General features: G+C 43.5%; 1 protein-coding gene across 1 annotated transcript in view; it reads right to left on the reverse strand.

Moving 5' to 3' along the window:
- Positions 1-17,977, reverse strand: part of LOC128299239 (tyrosine-protein phosphatase 10D) — a 35,160-nt gene extending 17,183 nt beyond the window's left edge. The window contains exon 1 of the mRNA XM_053035141.1: positions 16,839-17,977. Coding sequence (XP_052891101.1) covers positions 16,839-17,051 — 213 coding nt within the window. The 5' untranslated portion in view covers positions 17,052-17,977. The remainder of the gene's footprint in view (positions 1-16,838) is intronic.
- Positions 17,978-24,131: the final 6,154 nt, after the last annotated feature.

Here is a 24,131-nt window from a genome sequence, read left to right on the forward strand (position 1 = left end):
ATAGCGAAGCAAGAAAAATAAAAACGCTGGGAGGATGGGATGGGAGGGGCAAAAAAGAAAGAAAACACAACGTTAGCAGCACACAGCACGTGGGATGTAAAATCATTGTTTTCCTTCGATTCCCAGCCCACAACCTTCAGCTGGGCTAGTAGCTCCACTAGCCCGTATTTCGTTGCCCTGTTTTCTTGATCCCCCGGCGCGCAAAACAACTGGCTGGCTGTCGAGCCAGTGGATCTTCTCACCCCGTTGTTTTGGATGGAGTAGACGCAAAGTACCCTTTCGGTACAGCGAACAGCCAGACGCGACTGCTGCTGGTTATCTCCGTACGCTAGCCGAGCGGTGAATGAAAAAGAATTAATAAGTACACGGGACGTTGGGGATAAGATTTTCCTCGGCAAAGATAAAACAATCTTCCAACGACAAGAGACACTAGCCGGTCTCGTAAGCGTGCTCCTTTTGCCTTTGCTCCGTTACCTAACCCGAGACGAGAGACAAACCGTCTGGAACCGTTTATGTTCACATAATTAAGTAATTTCTGCAGCAAAAAAAAAAAAAAGAAACGAGCGCACCAAAAACCACATTTTTTAGCTCTAAGTCTTCTATGCCTCTGTGCCCTGATGTTCTGATGCATGCTATCCACGCGTTTAGTAATACTCTTCTGCTGAAGAACAAAGTGCAGTGTTGTTCACCTTCCATCCGTGCACGGGGATTTCTTCGGCCAGGAACACACCAACCGCACAGTCACGTGCAGCAGTCCCCCGAACAGGGTATGCCCTCTTATATTACGACCTCGCGCAACGGTACAGTACTATCGCCGCTCGTACAGATGCGGCGTCCCATTGTCTCATGCGCACATAAATACCATCCAGAGCTGTGAGGCGTCATCCGTTGTGTCGATTGTTACCTTGGGCTGTATGCATGGGAATGCAAGCAATGCATTGCGCCGGATATGATTATAATGATGAGCTCAGACACAGTCGGCGACAGCCTACTTCCTACACCGCCCATATTAAAAAAAAACCCCCGAGCACCACCACCACCGTTGTCGGTTTGATCATGACAAATTTCGTTCCCGTTCCCGAGTGGCAAAGCAGGGTGGTAAAGCGGAGGGCAAAACACTCGTGTTCCGTGCCGAAGTTCTGCCAGATGCTCCACACTCTGCATTCTTTCTTGTGCCCACTGCTCCTCCGCCCGGTTATGCAGATTGGTCCCAGTCCGGTAGTTTGTAAAACTGTTCCGTGTTCCGTCCCGGACATCTTCAAAGTTCAAGGACCCACCAACCCGGACCCGTCGCGGGATCTTCAGGGTGTTCTGGAGCAATTTTACTTGCAGCATGCTGCACCTTTTCCACGTGGTGTGGAACCGTCGCTCCGGACCGACGTTGGGTGGATGGATGAGTGTATCGTGCTGCCGACGAGATCGATGTGCCGCCCTTGAGTGTTGACATCGTTACGTTTCGGAAGAGTGGCACAGCACATTGCATTGACAATGGCACAACAGCTAGACACCCGGAGCCCCGACCCGGATGCTCGAGAGAGGAAATATCCCGAAAGGCTGACGCCCCACGCGACCGTACGATTCAACGAACGAGAGACGGACTTCAGCAAACGGTGGAATTAGAATCGCACAGTAGAATGGATGGAGACGGACGTTAAAGCTGTACATAATAACAAAAGCCCCATCAGCTTTTGCCGTCGCGTGGAATCAGACAGAATCCTTATTTTTGGGGTCAATGTTGCACCATTTTAGCGGTGGCTTCTGATCATAAAACTCGTAATGACACATCAAACCATCGCCCCTTTACCCGGCAAGCGCTACTCAAACGATTGTTTGGTACACCCTGGTGGCTAAAAATGAATTTGGACGTTGGAAAAAATGAAAGACGCCAACAGAAGTTATCGGATGAAATATTCGGCCAAATACCGAAAATCCGTTCCTTTTCATGGCAGATTGGCAGATTTTGTTACGTTAATAAGGCTCGTTCCAACCCAGTGAACTGTGGAAAGCAAGTGCTAGCAAGGAGATGAAAATAATACAATCCATCGATCGTCACAAATTGATGCCACGCAAAGGCAAAGAGAACTGCCAGCAATAATTACTGTCAGTGGAGAACATCTTGATGATTCAACTGACGTCCAAAGATGACATTCTAATGACGGTGGATAATGTGATCATGAAATGCAAACAAATCAAACTCTTTAAAGGCCAAACCGAACAACTTACTTTGACGATTAACATGCACGATGGTCCACGCGTTGATGCACGGATGCCAGCATTACGGCACTAACTCGTTAACAAATTGGTATTACACGGTTCGCATTTTCATGTTGCGACTACTTCCTGCAAACATGAGCGTATCGTGCAACAATCCGTTCTCTGTAACCAGAACGGGGTAATTATTTACCACATGCACATGCAAATGAGCACGATTACGGTTTTTGATTTGCAGACCCCATCGCAAGGGTTCGTCTAATACCGCCCAACCGAACCGACTCCTCGATACTGGACCATAAATCAAAGATTATAGTGCCTTATCGCAATGGTGGAAGGCTCGCGGGACCGGATCGACCTTTACCGTAGGAAAAAAGCGCCAAGACGATTGTGAAGCAGCGCGAGCGTTAGAAGCCGACCTTCGAACGGCGGGAAACATATGGAGCTTTTGGATGGGCAAAATGGATGTGTGCAAAACCGGACGCCTCGAACGCCATCGGAGGGAGGGTTGAGGCTAATTGATATTCTGCCACTGCGAAATGGCAAGCCATGGTCAGGTTCGCCATGGCACTACCAACTAACTAAGCTGGACGCGATGAAAACGGATGATTTATCTTCCTTTTCAACAAATCGTCCCGGAACTCTTGCACCGTGGAGTGGTGGGTGGTGGTAGTCATCGACGTCGCTTTTGAAAGGGAAAAGGTTGCACTGAAAAGTTATGATAATCCGGGTACGTGGCGAAAGGCATCAATTTGTGCACAATCTTGCACGCACACTGGTTTGGGACTCCACCACCGCTTGCTTCACTTTTCCAGCGGATATCTCTAGCTGCTTGGGGTAGGAAATTACGTACGACAATGTTCGGGTTACTGTCGGAAATGTTCTGGAACGAGGCTTTGCGTTGGGAGACACTTTCACAAGGGGTGAAAGAAACATAAAACATACCCAAACCGGTGAGGCACTATCACAACAGGTCAGCTCCTCTTCAGGTGGCCGGCTATCGTTCGGGTGCCAGCCATCGTTAAACCTTTGTTTCCACGAGTTCCGCTTGTCTACACTGGATGGGTGTATTATTAACGTTTGTACGAAACAAACGCTTGACAAGGATTTGTGTATTGGGATGTGGGTAAAGTGGCAGGATTCGTTACCTTGGCAGCGATTCAACTTTTCCGACGCTTCTTCATGGCACAATAGCCACACTCACATCTTCCATATATCATGTATCAGCCAAAGGGAGTCTCGCCATCTAGGTGCTGGAGCTGTTGAGGGTTGTATGTTCGGAAAACGTACACCAGCAGTATAACTGCTGTACAGAACGTACCGAAGTTGTCCAGAGATAGTCTCCGAATCCAAACCCCAAAAACAAAACGAAACGAAACGAAAAAAAAGTCGTCCTCATCATACTTTTGCAGACAACGTGGCAAGTCTAGTACGTTGTAGCATCATCAGCAAAGTGTCCTCTTCATCGCCGTCTAGAGTGCAGGAAACGCCCGTCGAAAGCGTCATCACCGGCGGACCGAGCCAGTAGTGCACACCCATCCTTGATTCGGGCGGGCTTATATTTGTCTATGCGAGAGTGAACCAACGGAACCGTTGGCGAACTTTTGCCAAAACGAAACTGAAAGTGTGCACCGAAACCCACCGCCATCCGTCTGGCAAAACCGGGATAATTCTATTTGCGGTGCGCTGCTGGTTACGGCGTTGGCCATCGGCCCAAAGGCACATGGCGCACACATAGCGATGTATTTTCATTTCGCCGTATATATATATATTGTTTTAATTTATTGCACTACGCCACTACGTCCGCTACATTGCAGAGCTCAATAAAGCATGTTGTATAATGTGTTATGTGCGTTTGAGATGATGTGTTTCTTTTTTTTGTCTTTGAGTATAGCGCAGACAAAAACAGATTTAACCCTCTGAGGCACGGTGTGGCCCAATCATTGTTTTATGCAGTCGGTGTGAGAGGTTTTCGCGCCTTTCTGCGGCCTGCATATCAGTGGCGGAAGTTTTACGTAATTACTCTAAGCAGTCACTCGTGAGCCGCGTGGAGGCATCGTGCCAGCATACTCCCACCGCGTGTTTGAGCGTGATTTCTACGCGAGACATCAACGAGAGCAGTAATTATAAACGAACATCTAAAGCTATGTTGCCCACGAATTTGCCCACTTTGCAAGCGCAGCTCAGCCACAAAAACGCACCGATGAGTGGAAATTCATCAATTGCACAATAAAACTTAGACTCGTGGGGGAATTTTTACCAAAAGTCAGTTGCACTTTTTGGGGGGGAAGGAAGTTTTGTTTATTTTTGTGAAGCATTACCCCCGCGTGTGTTTAGTTTAAAGGTTCCCCACATCGACAGACAAAATCCGGAGGTTCCTTCGCTCGTACTCAATATTTAAGAGATTTTACGGAGGGAAAAAGATCCCCTACCATATCTCGAAATCGCACCTTGACTCCGTCATTCGCAACTAGAGAAGCAAAAGCTCGTAACACAAAAACTGGCCGGACTGGTTTCGGTGTACTTTCCAACACATGGATCCGAACGCGCGCACAGGGATCACCCCCTGGTCTGACACAGTGTGGTGTGAAGCACTGAAGTTACGCTAAAGTTCCCTGCTGAGATCGGAATCGGTGTGTTGATGCATAGCACACCGCAGTAGTGGTGACGGTGGACTTTAATTCTCGAGCCGATTCATTGGTGTCTCTTTTTTTTTCGCCATGGCGCACAGTTTGCGCTTATAGAAGCGAAGGTTCGTCCCGAAAAGCTGCCACCACACATATATTGACGTAAAACGTTGGTGCCGACTAGTGGGATTCCCAAGACGATGGCAAATTGTGGGTAAAAGCATAGTTAGGCAGACTGATGGAGTGATGGAAAGTATTTAAATGCAAATTGGTTCTTGAAATAAAAAAAGCGCTCTAAAGATAGTGGCATGGACTGGGCCCCCCCCTCTTTTTTGCCCCCCTCAACGTGAGCGTCATTTCGTATGGACGGTGTGGAAGAAAATTTAAATGTCACTAATACGAAAACAAAAAAAAAGGAAAACCTCAAAACGCTTGCTCAACATTTGCTGAAGGCCACCGAGGTTGAGCTCCAAATTATGCTATGAAAATTACTAACTTCATAAGCTTGTTCTGGTGGACAAAGAAATATTCAGCTATCGGTAGAAGAACTCTGTGGACCGTAACAGTCACATATTTTGGTGGGTATATTAGTTTTTACATTTTACCGTCCGTGTCTGTGTGAGGTTTTAAAAGTCAAAAGTTTTAAAATGTTAGACCCCGCTCTATAAAATTAATGGGGGATAAATTGTTGCCAGATTGTTTGAAAGAACTGCATGAACTTATGCAGCCATGCATCAATGAAAAAACTTGATTATTTCCGTGTTCATTTGTTTCGCGAACATTTTTAAACAAGTTTTTTATTTTAGCCAAAAAATGAAGTGGAAAATCTTTAAAAAGCGTTTTGTCAGTACCGAAATAGCAAGAAGCATTATAAATATTGCAAATTACTCAATTACTAATCATATGATGGGACAGAATTTGCTCAAAATGAATGACGATTAAATGAATTCATTTAGTGTCATTTGAGAATAAAAAACAGCCAAGTTCATGGACAAAATATGACAGTGCTAGATTTAGCAACAAATGTTTGTGCAACATCTGGATAGACCCGATCCTTATCCTTAGACTTACAAAAAGTGGCAATAATCTTTGTTTTTAAAATTTTCTGTCAGTCGTTTCGCTCAACGATATGAGAAAAATGGTTAATTAAAAAAACGGTGCATCAAATAACGATTCGTTCCCCCAAACGGCCATCAACTCTGGGGAGGTGTGCGTTTCATTTTTAATCGATCAGACTTGCAAATTCATTTCGATCTGAAAACCACAAAAGAAAAACCCGATGGCTCAGGGAACCACCAATATCACAATGCACTGCACGGCACTACGTGCACCGAAACAACCCCCCCGTGCAAGTCCCCGGTGCAACCGTTTGCCTTGCACTTTGCAACCAAACACCAACCCCCGCTGGCGATGGTGGCTATTTTGCAATGTGGCGATAGATCGCGCACCGACCTTCACCACGGTTCACCGGATTCGTGCGGCATTGCACGGATCGGCACAATAGATCTGGAACTGGAGTAGCACAACAACAGCGCAAAACCCTTCTTCATTCGCCTTCGAACCTCATGCCCCATTGCACCACCCCGGGTTGTCGTTGTAATTGTGTACCTTCCTGCTCAGCTCAACCACACGGTCAAACGCGGACACACTTTTGCGGACTCCACTGCGCCGCAGTTACAACAAAACAAACCAGGAACTAAAAAGTGTCACATTTCCATCACCACGAAACGCGCGCACCCGGGGCGTCAGGTTTTTGTGCATACGAATCAGAAATTAAAAATGTGTGCAATGTTAACACATTCGCAGTGTATCCAGTTCCGTCGTCGCTAAGGAAGAAAGTGATGGCTGGCTTCTCGGTTTTGTTTCACCCCACCGGAACAGGGTGTTACCTACGCGGAAAATGGAGTTTTATTTGTGTTTTAAGAGAAATTGATTTTATTTTCTACCGACCGAAAGCCAAGCGCACACGCACCGGAGGACTGCAGTGGGTACGCACAAACAACCACACCGGTATAACTGGATCTCCGGTTTATCTTGCTGTGCGATATCGTAGCGACAAACGCTTCCGGGCATGGATAGCGCACAAAAGCATTCCACCCATTCGACGGTGACTTCCTGTTTTCCAGCATCGAATTGTTGCTTGCTGGCTGGAGCGTTGGATGAAAAGCACAATGTCCGTGGCTGTTAGAATGGCAGGTAAGGTAAACAAACAAACAAACAAGCGAAAAAAAAACCGACCTAGAATGCTCCACCGTGCCACTGGCAAGCAACGGAACGAAACGACCGGAAATCACCGGGTCCATGGTGGGGCGATGTGGTGGACTGTATCAACATGTATCAATTAATTACAGTTCCACGCCTTTGATTTGATGCATTTGAGCATTGATTTACTCCTCCGGGTGGCAACATGAGAAGGAAAACTAAACCCCCGGACAGACAGACCCGCCTAAAGCTGCTTTTGCCGTGGTAGAAAAGTAATCTAAACTTTTACGAGACCCCAGAACCCAGAAGTCACTCTCTCGAGAAACACACACACCCACAGAAACGGAGCAAGAATAAACAACCCCGTGGTGGAGCAGCACAAAAAAAACGGTTGATTCTGACAGGTGTATTAGCGAAAAACGTGCCGTTCCATTCGCGTATTAACCGCCTCAGTAAATCAATCTGAAAACATGAACGGAACACGAAACGGCAATAACAAAACAACAACAAAAAAAACGAAAGTCATGAGAGATGCCACTCACCTCCCTCCTCCCCCACAGCTCACAGTTCGAAGCAATTTTCTCAATCAGCGCCATTGAATCCGGGTGGTGGGCAGTGTGTCTCGCGAGCCTCAGGGGAAGGATTATTTTTTTGTAGGCTTTTCTTTTCCAAGAAACCTTCTTCTTTCCCTCCATCGTCTTCTTAGGTGGCGATGATTTTCCAACAGCCCCACAGCCCACAGCTTAGACCCGCTTTCCACGAATGAGCGGAAAATGAATGAAACGAGCCATTTTCGTTACCGTTAGCTACCGACGTTCTCCGGGCACCCTCAGAGAGAAACGCACCCACCCGCCAACAGAACCCCCCACACACACTTATCGCCTGAATTTCCCATTTCGTGCCAGGAGCAACCTCCACCAGCCAAACATCATATGCCGGAATGTATCGTTTGGGAAGCTCGTCACCGTCTCTTGTGGTGCCGCTTTGTGCGGTAGACAGCGCACCATGGAACCACGCGGAACAGCGCCCAACATTGCCGGCGATGGTCGCGCACATGCGTAGAATGCGCACGTGCTCCGGATGGTGGGATGGATGCGGTGAGTTTTTCCGGTTCCAAACACACCTCCTCTTTGCAAACAGCCACCGTGGAGCGGTTTCTTCCGACACGGCTATCGGTCGTTTCCATGGCAGCACCGAACCCGGTGCAAACGTTAACCGATAACCGAAACAACTGCCGACGAAGGATGCGAAGGTGTGTGGGTGGCCGCACGTGTATTGGTAGAGGGAAAATGCCAACATACATCGACCACTCATCAATAGGCCGAAGTGATCGGCACCAAAATGGTGTCCCTGGGGTGGCATCCGAAGTGGTTGAAGTGCCTTCGTCACAGGAAACCTCTCAAGGGATATTGGACGAAACACGCAGTGCAAGAACCCGGTCCGTCTTTGTGTATGTGTATTGATGTATTGCACAGATGTGGTGGCTCTTTTGCTGGCGGAAAATTGGGTAGAAATGAACCGCTCCATTCGATGCTGCTGCTGCTGCTGCACCCGTCGGCCATGTAATCGGTGAGGTTCGGAAGCATTAAGCAGATTAAGGACTGTGAGCTTGATACTCCATTAGTGATAATGTAACACCACCCGGTCAGTTGGTCAAACGGGTGCGTCTTTTGCCCTTAATTTCTTCCCCTTAAGGAAAGTCCACCCCTTGCAACACGGGTCTAAGAACCGGCTGTGGTATTATCCAATTTATATGCGCATACATGTTTTGTATTATTAACAAGTACAAAAGGAGTAATGCTAGGATTATTTTACGCAATGAAATGGAGCAAGATATGAAGGGAAATAAAAGATTTTTTTTCGAGAACTATGTTTTCTTCATTATCAGAAATTAGGAAGATTGTGCTCTAATTCCCTAAAAACGCTCAAGTGTTGCTGAGATTCGTTCAAAGTCCAAACTAAGCAAACGTAACAACAAAAAAGAAGCAATCTCTGCTGACAGAGAATAATTAATCAAGCTGTCACAAATGCTGAAATGATTTATTTATGAGAAGCCAACGCCAAGCGATACGACACGGTGGAGTAATAGCTTCCACGCCCTAGCCGTCGTCTTCGGTAGCAGTGCATTATTTCATCATTTCATCGTAGCAATTGTAATTGAAAGCTTGTTGTAACAGTTACACAATTGTAGCAATGATCACCGGAATAATTGCGTAGATTGAAATGTGCGAAGGAAATAAAATTGAACCTTACGGGGGAAATACACCCTCAGAAGCTCAGAAAAAGAGTTTATTTGTGAGATTTTAAATAGAAAATCTAATGAGAAGTACGTCCATTAGAATTTAGATTTAGATTATATTTAGTTGGTAATGAAGCAGAATACAAAACACACGAATTGACATTTTCATATTATTACCTTGGGTAGGTCCTTAAAAAAAACATTGAAGAGTTTGCTCACTGACGTTTCAAAATAAAACTAAATTAAATTTGGAAATATATTATTTTTTGTCAAAATGACGCATGCTAAAGCATCATAACATTATGAAAATTTCTAAAAATCGTTCGTTAGAGTCATAAAGAATTTGATTTATATAGTGCCAATGAGTTGTGTATAGAATTTCTGATGAAAATTAATACTTAATCGATCTTTGAAGTCTTCGAGATATTCTAGATTTTGTCTAGGAGTTATGCAATGTTATTTTGAGAAAACCGTACTTATACCTTGAAAGTTCGCGTTATCGTAAGGCAATTAGCGTACTGTTTGGGCTCTGATTTCGATATTCGTTGGTGAATTTATTCGTAATTATTTATCTTGAAAGCTTCGAAAATATGCTACACCTTTTAAGACAAATTTTCAAAAATGCGGACTGTATGTCTCCCTTTCACTTAGATAAATGTTTAACTTTGCCGTATTCGATTGAGTTATACCAATAATTTCATTTAAGAGGTTGGAAAACACTCTGACTTCCAACTTTGTAAATGTATTGAATGCTTTCATTTGGTTTGCAGGCAAAGGAAAGTATCAGGACGTAATTGAACCAAGACCTGACAGGACATTTTCTCCCCTTGGGCGTGCAGGGAATGTTGGACACCTGCAATACTTCCCACGCACCACCCGTTATGCGTTCTGTAAACATGTTACGTTGTTTTGAGAAGGGAAACACTGATCAAAACAAAACCCCTGATCATGATGCAAACACTCGCCAGTCTGTGTGTGTCTGTTGCACTGAGGAGATGAAACAATGATGGTTTTTATAAAGCCAATAAATATAATACAACAAGAACCATTCCTCTGACAGAGAGTGAATCTCTTTGATCCCAAACAGATGATTAGATTGAAACGTTTCATGTGTATCCAACGCTAAGCTCCTGAAGACTATTAAACTTTTCAAGTGTTAAGTGATTTACTGCACCTACCCAAAAACGCTTCTCGATTTTCTCATAACAGTCTTCACCGTGTTCTTTCCAGCCATAGTAAGGGCAGCGAAAAAGCCTTTAAGCGTTCGCATAGTATTTGTGAGAGCCAGTTATGCGTAGCAGACACAAACAGCGTAACTGTCTGCATAATCGCGCATAATATGGCACACGATGGTTTGATGCGAAGTAATCGATCGTAAGTGAGCGCCATTGGGGTTTTTTTTGTGCCAGTTTTATTTGTTTTCTAAGTCTAATTTAACCACTCCACACATTCATGTATCGTTGTGTTCGGCAAATCAATTTAATCAATTGAAGTTATTGAAAATAAATGAAAAAAAACCACCCTGTGCCACACATACCATCACCTAGCGAACTTACTACTACTACCAATAATTGATCCCACCAAACGACCAACTTGGCACAACATTGGTGAACATGCACCAACCAAAGTGGGGTTCTGCAGTACAGATTTATCTCGCATATGATCGAACGATCGACGAATCGCCAACCGAACATGCGTGGCAGTTGCAACCTTTTTTTTTTTCTTGCCGATGCTAATACTTTTATTTTACTCTCGCTCCTTTTCTTCACTATTCGAAATTTCTTACGCAGCTAGGCCCGGACTTAAAGCTAACGTCATCGGGCCAACACAACTTTCGCCAACTGGAACGTGCAGTGGCCACCGAGGTGTTGGAAAGCATACGGTGAAGCTTTCGTGCTCGGTAAACAAATCGCCGGCAGAAATATAATTGCGAGGGCTTCATTTTTGTGCAGTAAATTCGAACTTCTTCCAAACACAATTTACACGGGCTGATGATATTTGCCGTCCAATATTATTTACTTGGCCATATTTCATCCCATCGGTGACATACTTGTACGAAATTTACAAATAACAACACATCACGCATCATCATGTGCCACACAGCCGTCAAGCCGTTGTCCCACGGAATTGTTGTCAGTGTGGGAATTGAACAGGCAGAAGTAAGGGGAACAAAAAACAACAGCGGATAAACCGGTCCCTCGCGGCACTATTCGGCGATGTGGCTGTGGTTGACCTTCGCAAAGAGAAAACAGTGTCGACCATGCTTACGTGTGTGTGTGTGCGCCCGTGTATGTGTATGCTCATACAGGCACACCACATCACCATAGGGATGATAATTCCTACATTAAGCCGTTGGCCGTTTGGCTCTGGGGTTGATTAAAATAACCGAGCGTAGGAAAGAGAAAGCTGTACGTCGAAAAAGGAAGAGCTGCTTTTATGCTCCGGCGCGGGCTCGAGCCAACCTGCGGTGCTGTGCGTGTCTCCTCGAAGGTATAAGAAGAAAAAACAACAACAGCCACGAGCAACAATGAAACATACACATTCCACTTAGTCGCAATGTAAAATGTAACAAAACCAACTACTGCGGCTAGGTTTTACACCAAAATGGTCCAATACTTTCGCAAGCGAACTGAGGCTACGGTGGTAACTTGTTGCGCTGCGTTACGACGAGCTGCAATGCTGCACTTGGAGGAACGTTCGAAATGGCCGAAAATAAATCAGGCGGACACAGTGGGTTGCATGGAAAATGGACGAAATGTAGCTTTCTTGGCCGTGTCAAGGGGGGAGTGTGTTGTTATGCTTTTTTATGACACTTGCCAACACTGACGACCGGTGTTGTGAGCGGTGGACTAGTTTTGATTTATTTTGGGGTAGTGCACAAAGTGCTAACGCCATTCAATGCATCTTCCAAGCACGGTAATGTCGGTGGCAGTAGACACACCCGTTTATGTTCCAGCACACACCCCTGGAGGTTCTGTGGGGCACACCTTTCCCGTTAATGTGCATGGTAATGCGATTCCATCATGTGCAACTAAGGACGGTTAGTTAAGTTGATTGGCCACAATTTTTAATTTTTTTTTTGATAACCACCAGTAGCAGGTTGAATATGTTTTGTCTTTTCTTGCCATTCCCTTGATAAATAAATAATACAACAAAAAAGAGTACATGATGACTAAATTTTGAAAAACAAAACATTCAAAGAAGGCATCTCTCAAAGAATCAAACAAATATCAAGCGAGAACTGTTACCAGGTTATATAACAAAAGTCCAAAAGAATTTGTCATATGCATAATGATGTAGAATTGGTAATTGAGTTTTTATGAGATATTGTCTGTTGATAAGGTTTGGCGATAATGTTGATGAAAATGATAAAATGCGAGAAGAAGAGGAGAGATCGAAGTGAAATGATAAGATACATGTTCAACACAGTTAATTAGTGTGTCAGATATATAAATTAGTTGTTTACTTTCAAAAAACAAACAATTGAGAGCAAACAACTCAAACCATGAACCAGCAGCTATATACATATTTACACATTTAATGAAATAAAGTTGATAAAGTCCTAGCGCTGGATGAGAATTCATGTAAATTAGTATATTTGCTCGGAGAGTTTCTAAATAATGCGACAAAATGGATAGAAAAGTACTAGTTGAAGATATCCTAATACTGAAAATCGTTCTTCGGAAAAATTGTTGAGGATCTTGCAACTAAATACTATAAATCGTGTAATTGAACAAAAATTGTATCAGATTCTTCGACTTGCTCGAAATAGCAGCGCAAGACCGGGTTGCTTACTACAATTCTAACTGTGGAACTAATGGAACTTTGCAGCACCACAAACACATCACTCACACGTTCGCACAGATCGTTAAACGAGACAAGGCCACACGGTTCGGTACGGTCAATTCCACGGTGCTTCCCATCCGCACGTTTAGAAGGGGCAGCCTGTGCGTTCGATGGCTCTGACTGTTAAAACCCAACCGTGCTCGACAAACAGCGCGAGTACGAACGAACGAATCGCTTGCCAAAAGCCCCTAGAGACGTTACGCAGAGACAACTCTTCTCAATGGTTAACGGCCAATTGTTGCACAGTGGCTGCTGCTACTACCCTAGCAGCTACTACCACTGTTGCTACGAACGAAAAAATCGGGCGAGTGTGTACGCGAGCTATTTGATGGCACGTTGATCTACAGCGCAACGTGGCTGAAGGCAGGTTGGTGGTAGGAAACATTTGTATGTGATACCAACAATCAGCACTGCGTTGGTGGCCACCCTCCATACAGTGGAACACACCTAGCCATTGACGTTTTTTGTTTTCGTTTTGTTCATCCCGCCCCCGCAGTGGACAACAATACGAATCAAAGCACAACGGCGGGTTTCGTCCTGTCTGGACGGTGGTGTGGAATGTGTTCAATTTGTTTGTTTTATGTGCTGTTACATTCCGGCGTTACATTGCAACAACCCTGCGGTAACGCGCGGTTTAGAAAATCAAAGAGGAAACAGAAGCAGAAGAGTTAGTTACCGGTTCACGTTGAAGATACAAAGGTTTACGTCAATCGTCAACCTGCTGTAAGGGAAATTTCTTCATCAAATATTCAGCCAACATTTTCTCCACCGCCGTGTAACTTACATTCCGTAAGTTTATGGGGAGGTTTTTTTTTCTAACAAATAAACTGTACATTGTTCTCATGACATATTTTACGAATCGAAGAGTGTAAAAATGTTCAACATATACGACATCAAATAAATTTGCTATATGAAAACTAATGTTTAGTTAAGCACAGAAAAAATGAAATAGGGGGATCTATTTAAAAAAAAAGATCTAACTCATGTGCGTCGAGCGGAATCATTGCATTAACAGGAAGACCATTTATAAAAAAACATTCAAATTATTTTACAAAGGTCATTGATTTAAGAAATGGTTAAAAACATCAAATTTTGATTATTCCAGTTTAAAAATTACGAAATCATAGAGCTGCGCCATTTTCTACACCCGATAGTCTCTGGAACAGAAAATGTTACGCGCTTGTAGCACTTTGTTGTAGCTTTGTACAAAATGGAAGTGGTAAATGGAATAAAAGCCCAAAATGTTGAATATTTAGCAACCGGAACGCTACAACACACAGTCAGTCCATGCCATTCACTTTTCTTTATTCAAAAGCACACGTAACGTACGATTTTCTTGAATTTCGAATTTCGAATTAAGCAATACAGCCTGGCCGTTCTTTAGGAATTAAAAAAACTGGGTCCTTTTGTTCAATCACGATTGAATGTTTAAAATGATTAAGGTGCACGATAAATGATTTTACGGAATTGATTTTGCAACCAAAATTTCAAACATTTTTGTGAAAAATTACAATATAGTTTAAATTCAAAGGATTGTACATAAGACGGCAACTGTAACTTCTTTCTGGAAAATTATGGGTTCTAGATGAAAACATATTTAAGTCTTTTGAGACCACTAGTCCAACCAACTAGTGATTCGGTCGACTTAAAAAGCGTATTCCAGTAAGAGCCTTCTGCATCGATCGATAGAAGTGGTAGTCCAGTAGTATCAAATCTGGACTTGATGTTGGAACATGTAGAATTCCCATCCTCTTTTAATCTGCACATATTTATAATCCGAACCGAAAATTCTGACCGAACGGATAATTCTGCATCGATTTAGCTAAGCTCGAAACCAGTTTCAAGTGATCACTCGACAGCAGCTCGTAATCGTATGTCTCCTTTCAAGATTGGATGGAACATGGATTTTCGCGAGTGGATATTCCAATTTGGTGAAAATTTGTTCATCGGGACTTGAGATTTGTTTAGGATTATCCTAAATTCTACCAAATCAATTACCTTGGACAAACGACAAGCCTCGGACGGGATTTTATTCATAATTTAAAATAGAAATTTCGATTCCCTAAATTGGGTGAAAACTTGCCTTGAATACTTGTCATGCATTTTGATGTAATTTTATGAACGAATGTTTAACCAATTAATATGACACATAGTCTGGAACTTCTGGGCATTCATGAGATCTGCCATTCCTGTGCACAAATGTACCGGTGGCGTCAATTTTTCATCGAAGCCGTCATGTACAACCAATAGACAAATACCACTAAACATCAAGTGACACCGAGTTGATAAATCCGACCAATACAACCGACAAAAAAGGCGCATTGAATCGTGTGTTTTGAACACTCCCCCTTCGGGGCAAGTTGATTGAATTTCAATTTATGTGGTTTGACAACAATATCGATACATCGACAGGCAGAGATGCGTCCCGGCATTGGAAAGCCGTACAGCGATAACAGAGAAGTGTTGGAATTGGACCTAGTCCAGCATCATCATCATGGGTCCAGCCTGTGGCCTGAAGTTGCCAACAGTTGGTCGCCCGATTGGAGACGTTTCTCGCATCCTTATCAACTGGGACATGGATTAGTATAATCTCTCGATGCCAGAAGTTCACACGGCCATACGCAAAACGAGAGCCGAGTGGGAACATAAAACATAAACTAATAAAGTTGGCCCGTGTCGTGTGCCCCCGTTCCGGTTTGCAGTTCTCAATAGTTTATCTAACCATCGGTAGCGATTTAATCAGGGATGAAATGAAGCCATGGTCACCATTGATCAATTTCAATAGAAGCACATATCAATGGAGCTTGATAAGCTGCAACGATTGATTGCGATTGGTTCGGTATATCGGCTTGAAAATGGATGATTGGAGGGTCCGTTTCTACCAATTGCTGAGCTCCATTTTCACTATCTACATGATGGACTAATTGGTGGATTTAATGGCGAAAGTAAGCTCTGGAGAAACAAGCAATATGTATTAGATTTTACAGTATTTGCAAACAATTTTCAGAGATTGACAAGTTACTGAATAAAAGCAAATACCTAACACATTACACACTACACTTTCCAGAAGTTTTTATTATTTTTGTTTAATGGTTCAAGAAAAAAAAACATCCTTGTTGCTGATTATTAAAGAATATTCATATAAAGAGTTCCACGAAAACACAAAAAATAGCCTTCAGTTCGAGAGATTAAATGTACGATTGGAGCAAAGTGAGATAATATCGTCGTTGTATGCTGTTTGTCTTTCTCCGCAGCTCTATGAAACTAAAACCATCCAACAAACAACACTACTTTCCCTAGATTTATGATCACTTTCGGTATCTTTGGCGTCCCGAGTCTCGGGCGTGATGTGTTGTGGCACGCGCCAACACTAACTGCACCCAAAGCGTCATATATCAAAAACTCGATACAATTTATGATACCAATGTCACGCAAAGATAAGCGTCGGGGGGTGGAAAACTGAAGTGAATTACACTTTTACTTGCGCCTTGCACTTAATCCGAAGCTGTTACCAGTGGAACGAAGCGGAGGTTCTGGTAAGCGCTACTCTAGCTCTCATATTTTATTGGACACGAACGTTTGGGTTACTTTATTTAGACGTTAACTCACGGCCCCAGCAAAGCCAGATAAACATAGACAGGAATGAATGAATTAAGGCCGTCTCATACTTCCCCCCGAACAGCGGAAAATGCATTCTGTGCCTCAGTTCTTACCTGTGATTGTAGCAGCACGGCCAGACAAGTCGCAAGGAACAGCTCACGCGCCCCGAGGGCGGAAGTCAATATCATGTTGCCTGGAGATTTCCGCCGTCCGGAGCGCCTTTGTTCCACGCTTTTCCTGCCCGGTCCGGTACGTTCCCGTTGTTTATGGTTATGCTGCGTCGGCGGTTGCATCTTTTTTCTCCTTTCGTGCGTTGTTGATTGCATCTTGTTTACATAGAAACCCACACCAACCCACACATACGCACAACACACATAAACACGCGGGTGGGAGGAGGGCTTAGTGGCTGGTGGTGGCTACCGATGCGGTAAAGATGTTGTCTAATATTCCGTGCGTGTGTGTGTGTGTGTGCGCGCAAGATTTCCCCGGGGCGCAGCCCGGTTGAAGATGGAGTGAAGATGGAAAATTAATTCGTGTGTGGTTGACGTTTTGTTTCCTTCGGTTTGAAATTTATTTTTAGCACTTCCGCACCAAAACAGCTTCGCCGCGGACCGGCGGCACTGTGTTGCAGCAGGCAATGATTTTCGGCGTCGAGAAATGCTCATACATAAATGACACATACACACACATACATAGAGAGAGATACACGCAGGCACCCTCAAGCGCACAACGCCAGATGAAACACCCGAGCGCAATTTCTTCTCAGGACAACAAATCACATTTGCACTTGACGGACGGTCCCTTCGGAGGGGAAAATGCAAAGAACACGGCAGTGCAAACGGATGCACAACACGCGGACGAAGAACGAGGGTCGTCGTCTTTACGCGCACAGCATAATCATATATCACAGCAATGCTGAATTTGATTGCAAACAGATTTGGACCGGGTTTTTTGGAACCAAAACATAGGCAAACAAGAAACAACCAAAATTACACAAATTTCATACAATTTTTACTTCTACACACACTTTTTAGGGGAAAAAATATTAGCTTTCCTTTCTTTACACCATCACAATTTAGCAGAGGCTCACAATCACGCCAGAAACTGTCGTCGCTTCCGGGGAACCCAATTTTCTAAAGACGCACACGTTGTTGTTAAAACACTTCTTAAGAAACATTATTAGCACGGTACGCAGTAAAGCAGCATTTTACGCATTTTCCCGTCACCTTTCCGTCGGAAGGGAACACACAATAGGGCACGTACACACACGCACACACTGGAAAACTCACTCACTCGCAGGTATGTTGGCATGAATGCGTCTCGCAGCCACGGCAGATCAGGCCCGTTTTCTTGCCTTCGACCCCCGATAGACCCGATTTCTTACGTTAACCTAATGTGGGTCATTTGTGGCATTGTGTGGCTAAGAGTGCGGGCGCCACCGGAGCACCAAAGGAGAGAACCCTGCAAACATAAAAGGCGCACCATAAAGTAAAGGCAAATCCTCCCTAAGGTCGAGAGACTACACGGGACCGAAACGGATACAGCAGTGAGCGAGAAAAAGGAGGCGAATTTAATGAATGAAACCGTAACGAAAATTCATGCTATTTTCGTCAACGATGAACGCAAAATAGCAAAAAAAGGAGTTAATTAATATTTTAGAAAAGAAAACCCCCTTGCAGAGTAATCTCACAGAGTGATTTTTCAAAAATGTTCTTTGTTTTCCGAAATCCCCCCCAAAAAACAACGCGGAGCGAATGTGCCGTGCACTTCCGGGTTCTGTACGGTACCACCAATTTTCCCGAGCACGAGCTACGAGGATTTTCAGGACTCAATGCGTTCTCTTTTCCGCTTCACCGAACCCGCAATCCCATGACGGTAGGACGGCACTCTCTCTGTGTGTATGCTCACTGCTTGATTTTTTTTTATTTGCGCACACTTTCACACCCCCCGTCACTGTTTCTCCTCGTTGTGCGTTTTGCAAACTCTCTTGCAACCCTCTTCAATCGTGTTTTTTTCCTTCTATTTTCCTTTCGCTTTCCTTCATCACTTCAAAATATTACTGCTACAACGGGCCAGATTTTTATTTCTGTTTTCACCCTTTCCACACACCACACTAAATACATTCGTCTGAAACGACACATCGACGAGCGCCTAAACTGGCTGCCCTGGTTGCGTTGCTACTGGCAACAACAATGGAATGCTGTTTTACATTTGGCTGGAGCAGAAACAAGATTGCGCTCCACCGCCGTGTCCCGGGCAGTGCACAGCTTCCCACGATTTATCACACGCACGAGTGGAATTGTGAACACGACCAAATCAGCAAACAATTATTACAGCATTTAATGTTTAGTCGTTATTAGGGTAATGAGCACTTTATACGACAAAAAAATATAAAAACGCACCGTCGTATGTCAGCAGCACACCAGCGACACGAAATTCACCTCTCGCGATTGGAAGGGAATCGAAAAATGCTGATGTTGACGCGAACGCGAGCGACTCCTCCGCTGTCACCTGCAACAATAACAAACAAAAGCACCAGCTCGGGTGGTTCAACACATGGTGCGCCCATAGTGCGTTTCATTTCCAACGAATTGACAGAACAATTTGACAGCTGGGAGCAACAGAAATCCATTTTCTGCCGATCTGTCAAGCGCTGTTCAGCGTGCAAGCACGAACTCTGGACGATTTTAAGCGTAAAATTAGCAACGAATCATTGAAGGGTGGTTCTAAATTTTAATTTCGTCATTTCGTCTACTATAAATAAATTTTTAATGTTAATAATTTTATTGTTTGTAAGAACTGGTATTCATTTTACACATTTTCGGTTCTATTCCAAAATGAGCAAAACGACAGAAGGCTGAAATGTACGCATGCTATTTTTTACAATGCAATTTTATCAATTTTTCAACTTTATACATCATTAGTCAAATTGCTAATATTATCCACCCCATGGACAGGCAAATCTGTTGCTGATCGCAACATTCAACAAAGGTAATTTACACTTGTTGTTTGGCATTGTCAAATCAAGTGAAATGAATGCACCTGTGCAATTCAGGAACTGTGTCCGCACTCACGGACATCTAACTGACATTCACGCGAAACAATCGTTGCAGCATTATGTTTAGTGCAACATTTTTATGTTATTAGCTTCGTAATATGCCTAAAAAAGATTATCTGTAGATCCGAGAAAGGACATAATTAATTAATTTTTTGTATAATTCATTCTTCCCAATAAACAAAAAGCTAGATTTGGAACATCAAATAGTTTTGAGATTGTTTCGACACACAGGGTACTCAGGATATTTGAAAAATTTATTGAATACCATGCTGTTTACCGTAATTTGCACAGCCACAACTTGTGTAAGGTTTCGAAAGGTTTTTTCTTCTATTGGATATGATAAGCTAAGGCTTATTTTTCAGAATTACAACTAAGGGTGCTCGTGCCCCGATTCCTCTAATTTCCATGAGACCATATCCCATTAAACACAACAATAAGTCATTCTCGGCATCACGTGTTCAGTTGTACCATTTTTCAACTTGTTATTCACAGTTTTCAGAGCTTTTCTACATTACATTCGTAGAACATGGCTCCATGGATTTCCTATCGTTGCCAAAAATTCACGAAAATACCTTTGAATTACATTTTACATTAAATTATATAATATTATTAGCATTAGCTAACTTGATAATGCTAATAAAATTTTAAAAAAGGTTATCGAATCTTCGACAGTTTCTTAAGCCATGTTTTAATTGAATACAGCACGGTAATATTGTTACATAACTTAGAATAGCGATAACAAAAACGTTTTTATACTTAAATGTTTTTATACATCGTTCCTATCTTTTGTTCATATTTTTTAAAATATCGAGATTTTTTATATCGTCAGCTTATACTTTGCCAGAAATGGAAAGTGTTCAGCAGCAACCTGCTCCAATTGCTCCATGCTTCATAGCCTTACTGGAAACCATTACACCGTTAGCATTTCCCGACATGTCATCTGCCAATGATCTCCGGGTACGAGTATAATATGTCCAGGGCGTTGGAAGTACAATTCAACCCACCGAACCGAACCCAGACAGGATACCGGCCGTGCACTTCAATTTCACACTCGTACAGTGCCGTTTATCATTGTTTGCTTCATCGTAGTGCCGGGAACCGGAAGTAAACGTTCAATGTGTCCGGCGCCCAGCTTCAATTACACCCTCCCGGCAAAGGGCGTTCAAATTTCTTTGCATTATAGCTTCGATTTCGTCGCAATGGTCATTGATTTGGCGAACAAACAAATCTCTCCGGTTCAACACTCAAAGCCATTGTGTGTGTATGACGATTGGTATGGCCGATCATAAGCGGATGGAGGTGCAGGCAAATGGATCAGTACATCGGCGACAGAGGGAATGGGTGATCGTTGACCGGTGCGCTCAGGCAGGGATAATGCAGCGAATATCAAACCTTTCACGCCAGTTGGATGGTAATTGCGAGGAAGGAAATGAATTATAGCCAGGCACAATATGCATGTCACGTGGAGATCGCTACAAGATGCTTCACGTTCAAAAATGGAAAGAAATTGAACGAATTATTTTTGCTAATGATCGTAAGGAAGGTTTGTTCTAAAACACATTAGAAAAGGCCCAATTTTAATCGGAAATTGATTTCGTATTATATTTTATCTATTCGGTGCTCTGTTAAATGCGGTAAAGAGCAGGAGCAGCGTAACAAACATTCGACGAAATGTTGCAGTTTTTGCCACCACAATTAAGCCACTTTTGCCGCAATATATGCCATAACATGTCATTCGAACGCAAACAGTAATCAAACGATGCAATCTTTATGGAGCTTTCGATACGTGAGGCATCTCCTCATATGCGGGGCGGTTTGATGGTTGCAAGAAACCACCTTCCCAATGGCCATCTTCTTGCCAACTACTCTGGTGCACTGGGTGATGCATGAAAACTGTCGTTAACTGTATTGCGGGAATATCCCCACAAGCCAAGTGGACACTGCAACATGATCGAAACGCAACGCTTCCTTCACACGTTGGAAACGTTGGACGCAACACAAAACGTTTAAGTTACGATTTTGAATTCATGGCTTGCTCTTTTGCAAATCAACCCGGTCGCCCGGGCGTAAGGGTGGACCGGGATGTGATGTTTGCGTGCGTCCATCCATCGATCGATAGTTGGCAAACAAACTCGATAACATGATGTAAGTAAGAAATGGCGATCAGCTAAAGGGAAGCTTAAAAATTGCACCAATTTCTTTCGTTTGACAGATTTATCGATCGTTTTTGTTTACGCTTGGAATGGAACAAACCTGTGATAATCGGATAGGAGGGGATATTTCTTAGCAAATAAAAACGCTGCCAGCATGCGTGATCAAGCGATCATCATGCAGTCGGATAGGATCAAGTGGGGATCAGCAAGGTGGACATACGAAACGGAAAGATTAAATGGATGCAATGCAGGAATTGCATGATTCTTTTCATCAATAAATAATGTTATATTTTTTAACAAACCAACAAATTACTAATAAAGGGAACTGAGTTTAATAAATAAACAAAAAATGAAACTTATGTCACAATTCACAATATTTATCTATCAACTATATTTCTTCTACAACACAGCCAGAAGTAGATGAATTAATTAGACACTCGTTTGATAGCATTCATACGTTTCTCAGGTACGGAAACGGAATTCATTTAGTTTATTAAAGCGCGACTAATAATTACGCCACTTTTTACGACCACCAGTAAAATAATGCCATTTACTTATTTAGTATCAAAAAGTCATCGTTGCCTTCAAACTCCAATGGAAACAAAAATCCCATATTCGAACAAGTGCTGTGGACTTGTGGACGATACAAGGCTAGGGTGTGAGTGTGATGCCTGAACATCAATTAAATATTATTGTAAACTGTTGCATTTGTCTCTAACCCTAATTGAAGGCATTGAATGAATTTACAAATCATTAGCAGTCACACTGGAACCGATCTTTTGTTCCAAACTGTTATTCAAAAACCATCAAAAGCTTTATTAGTTTATGGAAGATCTCACAGTCTTACACCGCGGCTTGAAATTGATGATTTTACTGGCCCCGCCATGAAAACCACCCTCAAACCACCGGGGTGGGAAATCGTTTGGATGATTTCATATCCCCTTAGCTAGTACAAATAAAAATAATTCCTCGCATCCACAGCGCGCAGCACAACAAACTCCTTCACCATCCGTGGCCTGTTTGACACGTAATTATATCGCCCCAAATTTTGGCATTTTATTGTTACTACCGTGTTATGCAGCGCGGCACTGCGCCTTAGATGCCATTTTCTTCCCGACCCCTGGGCCACGACGTTACCACACTGGGGGCCGTTTAGTGCCGGCCCTTGTTTATAAATAAAAAAACGGCACACACCGCACACACTGGACTGTTGTTAGAAAATAACGCACGAAAACGATGTGGGGGCAGATTCCACGCGAAAATGGTTTGTGCATCCCCTTCGATCATCAACACGTAAAACCGCAACCCCATCCACACCCCCACCGAGCGGGTGCTCGCGATTGCGAAACTGGAGACCACTGGGTCTGCACCCAGTTGGCCCATCATCTCCTACTGATTTAAACCTCCGAATGAGCACTTGCAAGCGTGTATGTGGTTTTGTGTGCATGCGTGTGCTTTTTTTGTGGTAATGCCGATGCCCTGGCATCGTTGGTAATGCCGAAGACAAAACATCGAAACGATTTACCAAACGGTTGCGCCGGCAGCGAACCAAACGACAGAAGACTGCAACGCGGCGACAAGCAACGAACGCAACACGGTGTAACTTAAGCTCCCGTTTTGCTTCTTGTGTGTTGGTTTTGGAGGGGGTGGGGTGGGTTTGTTTTATTTCTGCTTTTTTTAGTTGTTTTTTGATTTCCTTCTCCAATCCTGATCCTGTTCGTAGGTGGACTGGATGAAGAGCGGAGTGGAAGATGGACACGGCCGAACTCGTGCAGTGCAACACTGTGGCGCCTTGTGAAAGAAAGTAAACTTTCGTTTTCATTCGTATCGGATGCCGCGCTTGCAGCTGTGCAGGGAGACGAAATTAGTGCAAGGAATGCAACTAATAAAATGCAACATGCTTGGCAGATGTCCAGTGAGTGACAACGAACGGGAGCATGGGTCCGATTATTTGCACTGTGAGGTGTGCGATCACCATCAAGTGAATGGTGCGCTTAAACGTTTGATATGGACAGTAAAATGCAGATAAGCTCGGAAGTAGATAAATACATTGGCAGAGCGGCACTATATCGTGTCGTATCGTACGAATGTGTGAAACACAATGTTTCGTTCCCTTAACGCGGTGAGCGGCTGGCGGTGGACCCGATGTGGGCGCAATCGGTGGAATTGAAACCAAAATCGAAAGCTTACCAGCG

This window comes from Anopheles moucheti, chromosome 2 (assembly GCF_943734755.1).
Source record: "Anopheles moucheti chromosome 2, idAnoMoucSN_F20_07, whole genome shotgun sequence".
Taxonomy (NCBI): Eukaryota; Metazoa; Arthropoda; class Insecta; order Diptera; family Culicidae; genus Anopheles; species Anopheles moucheti.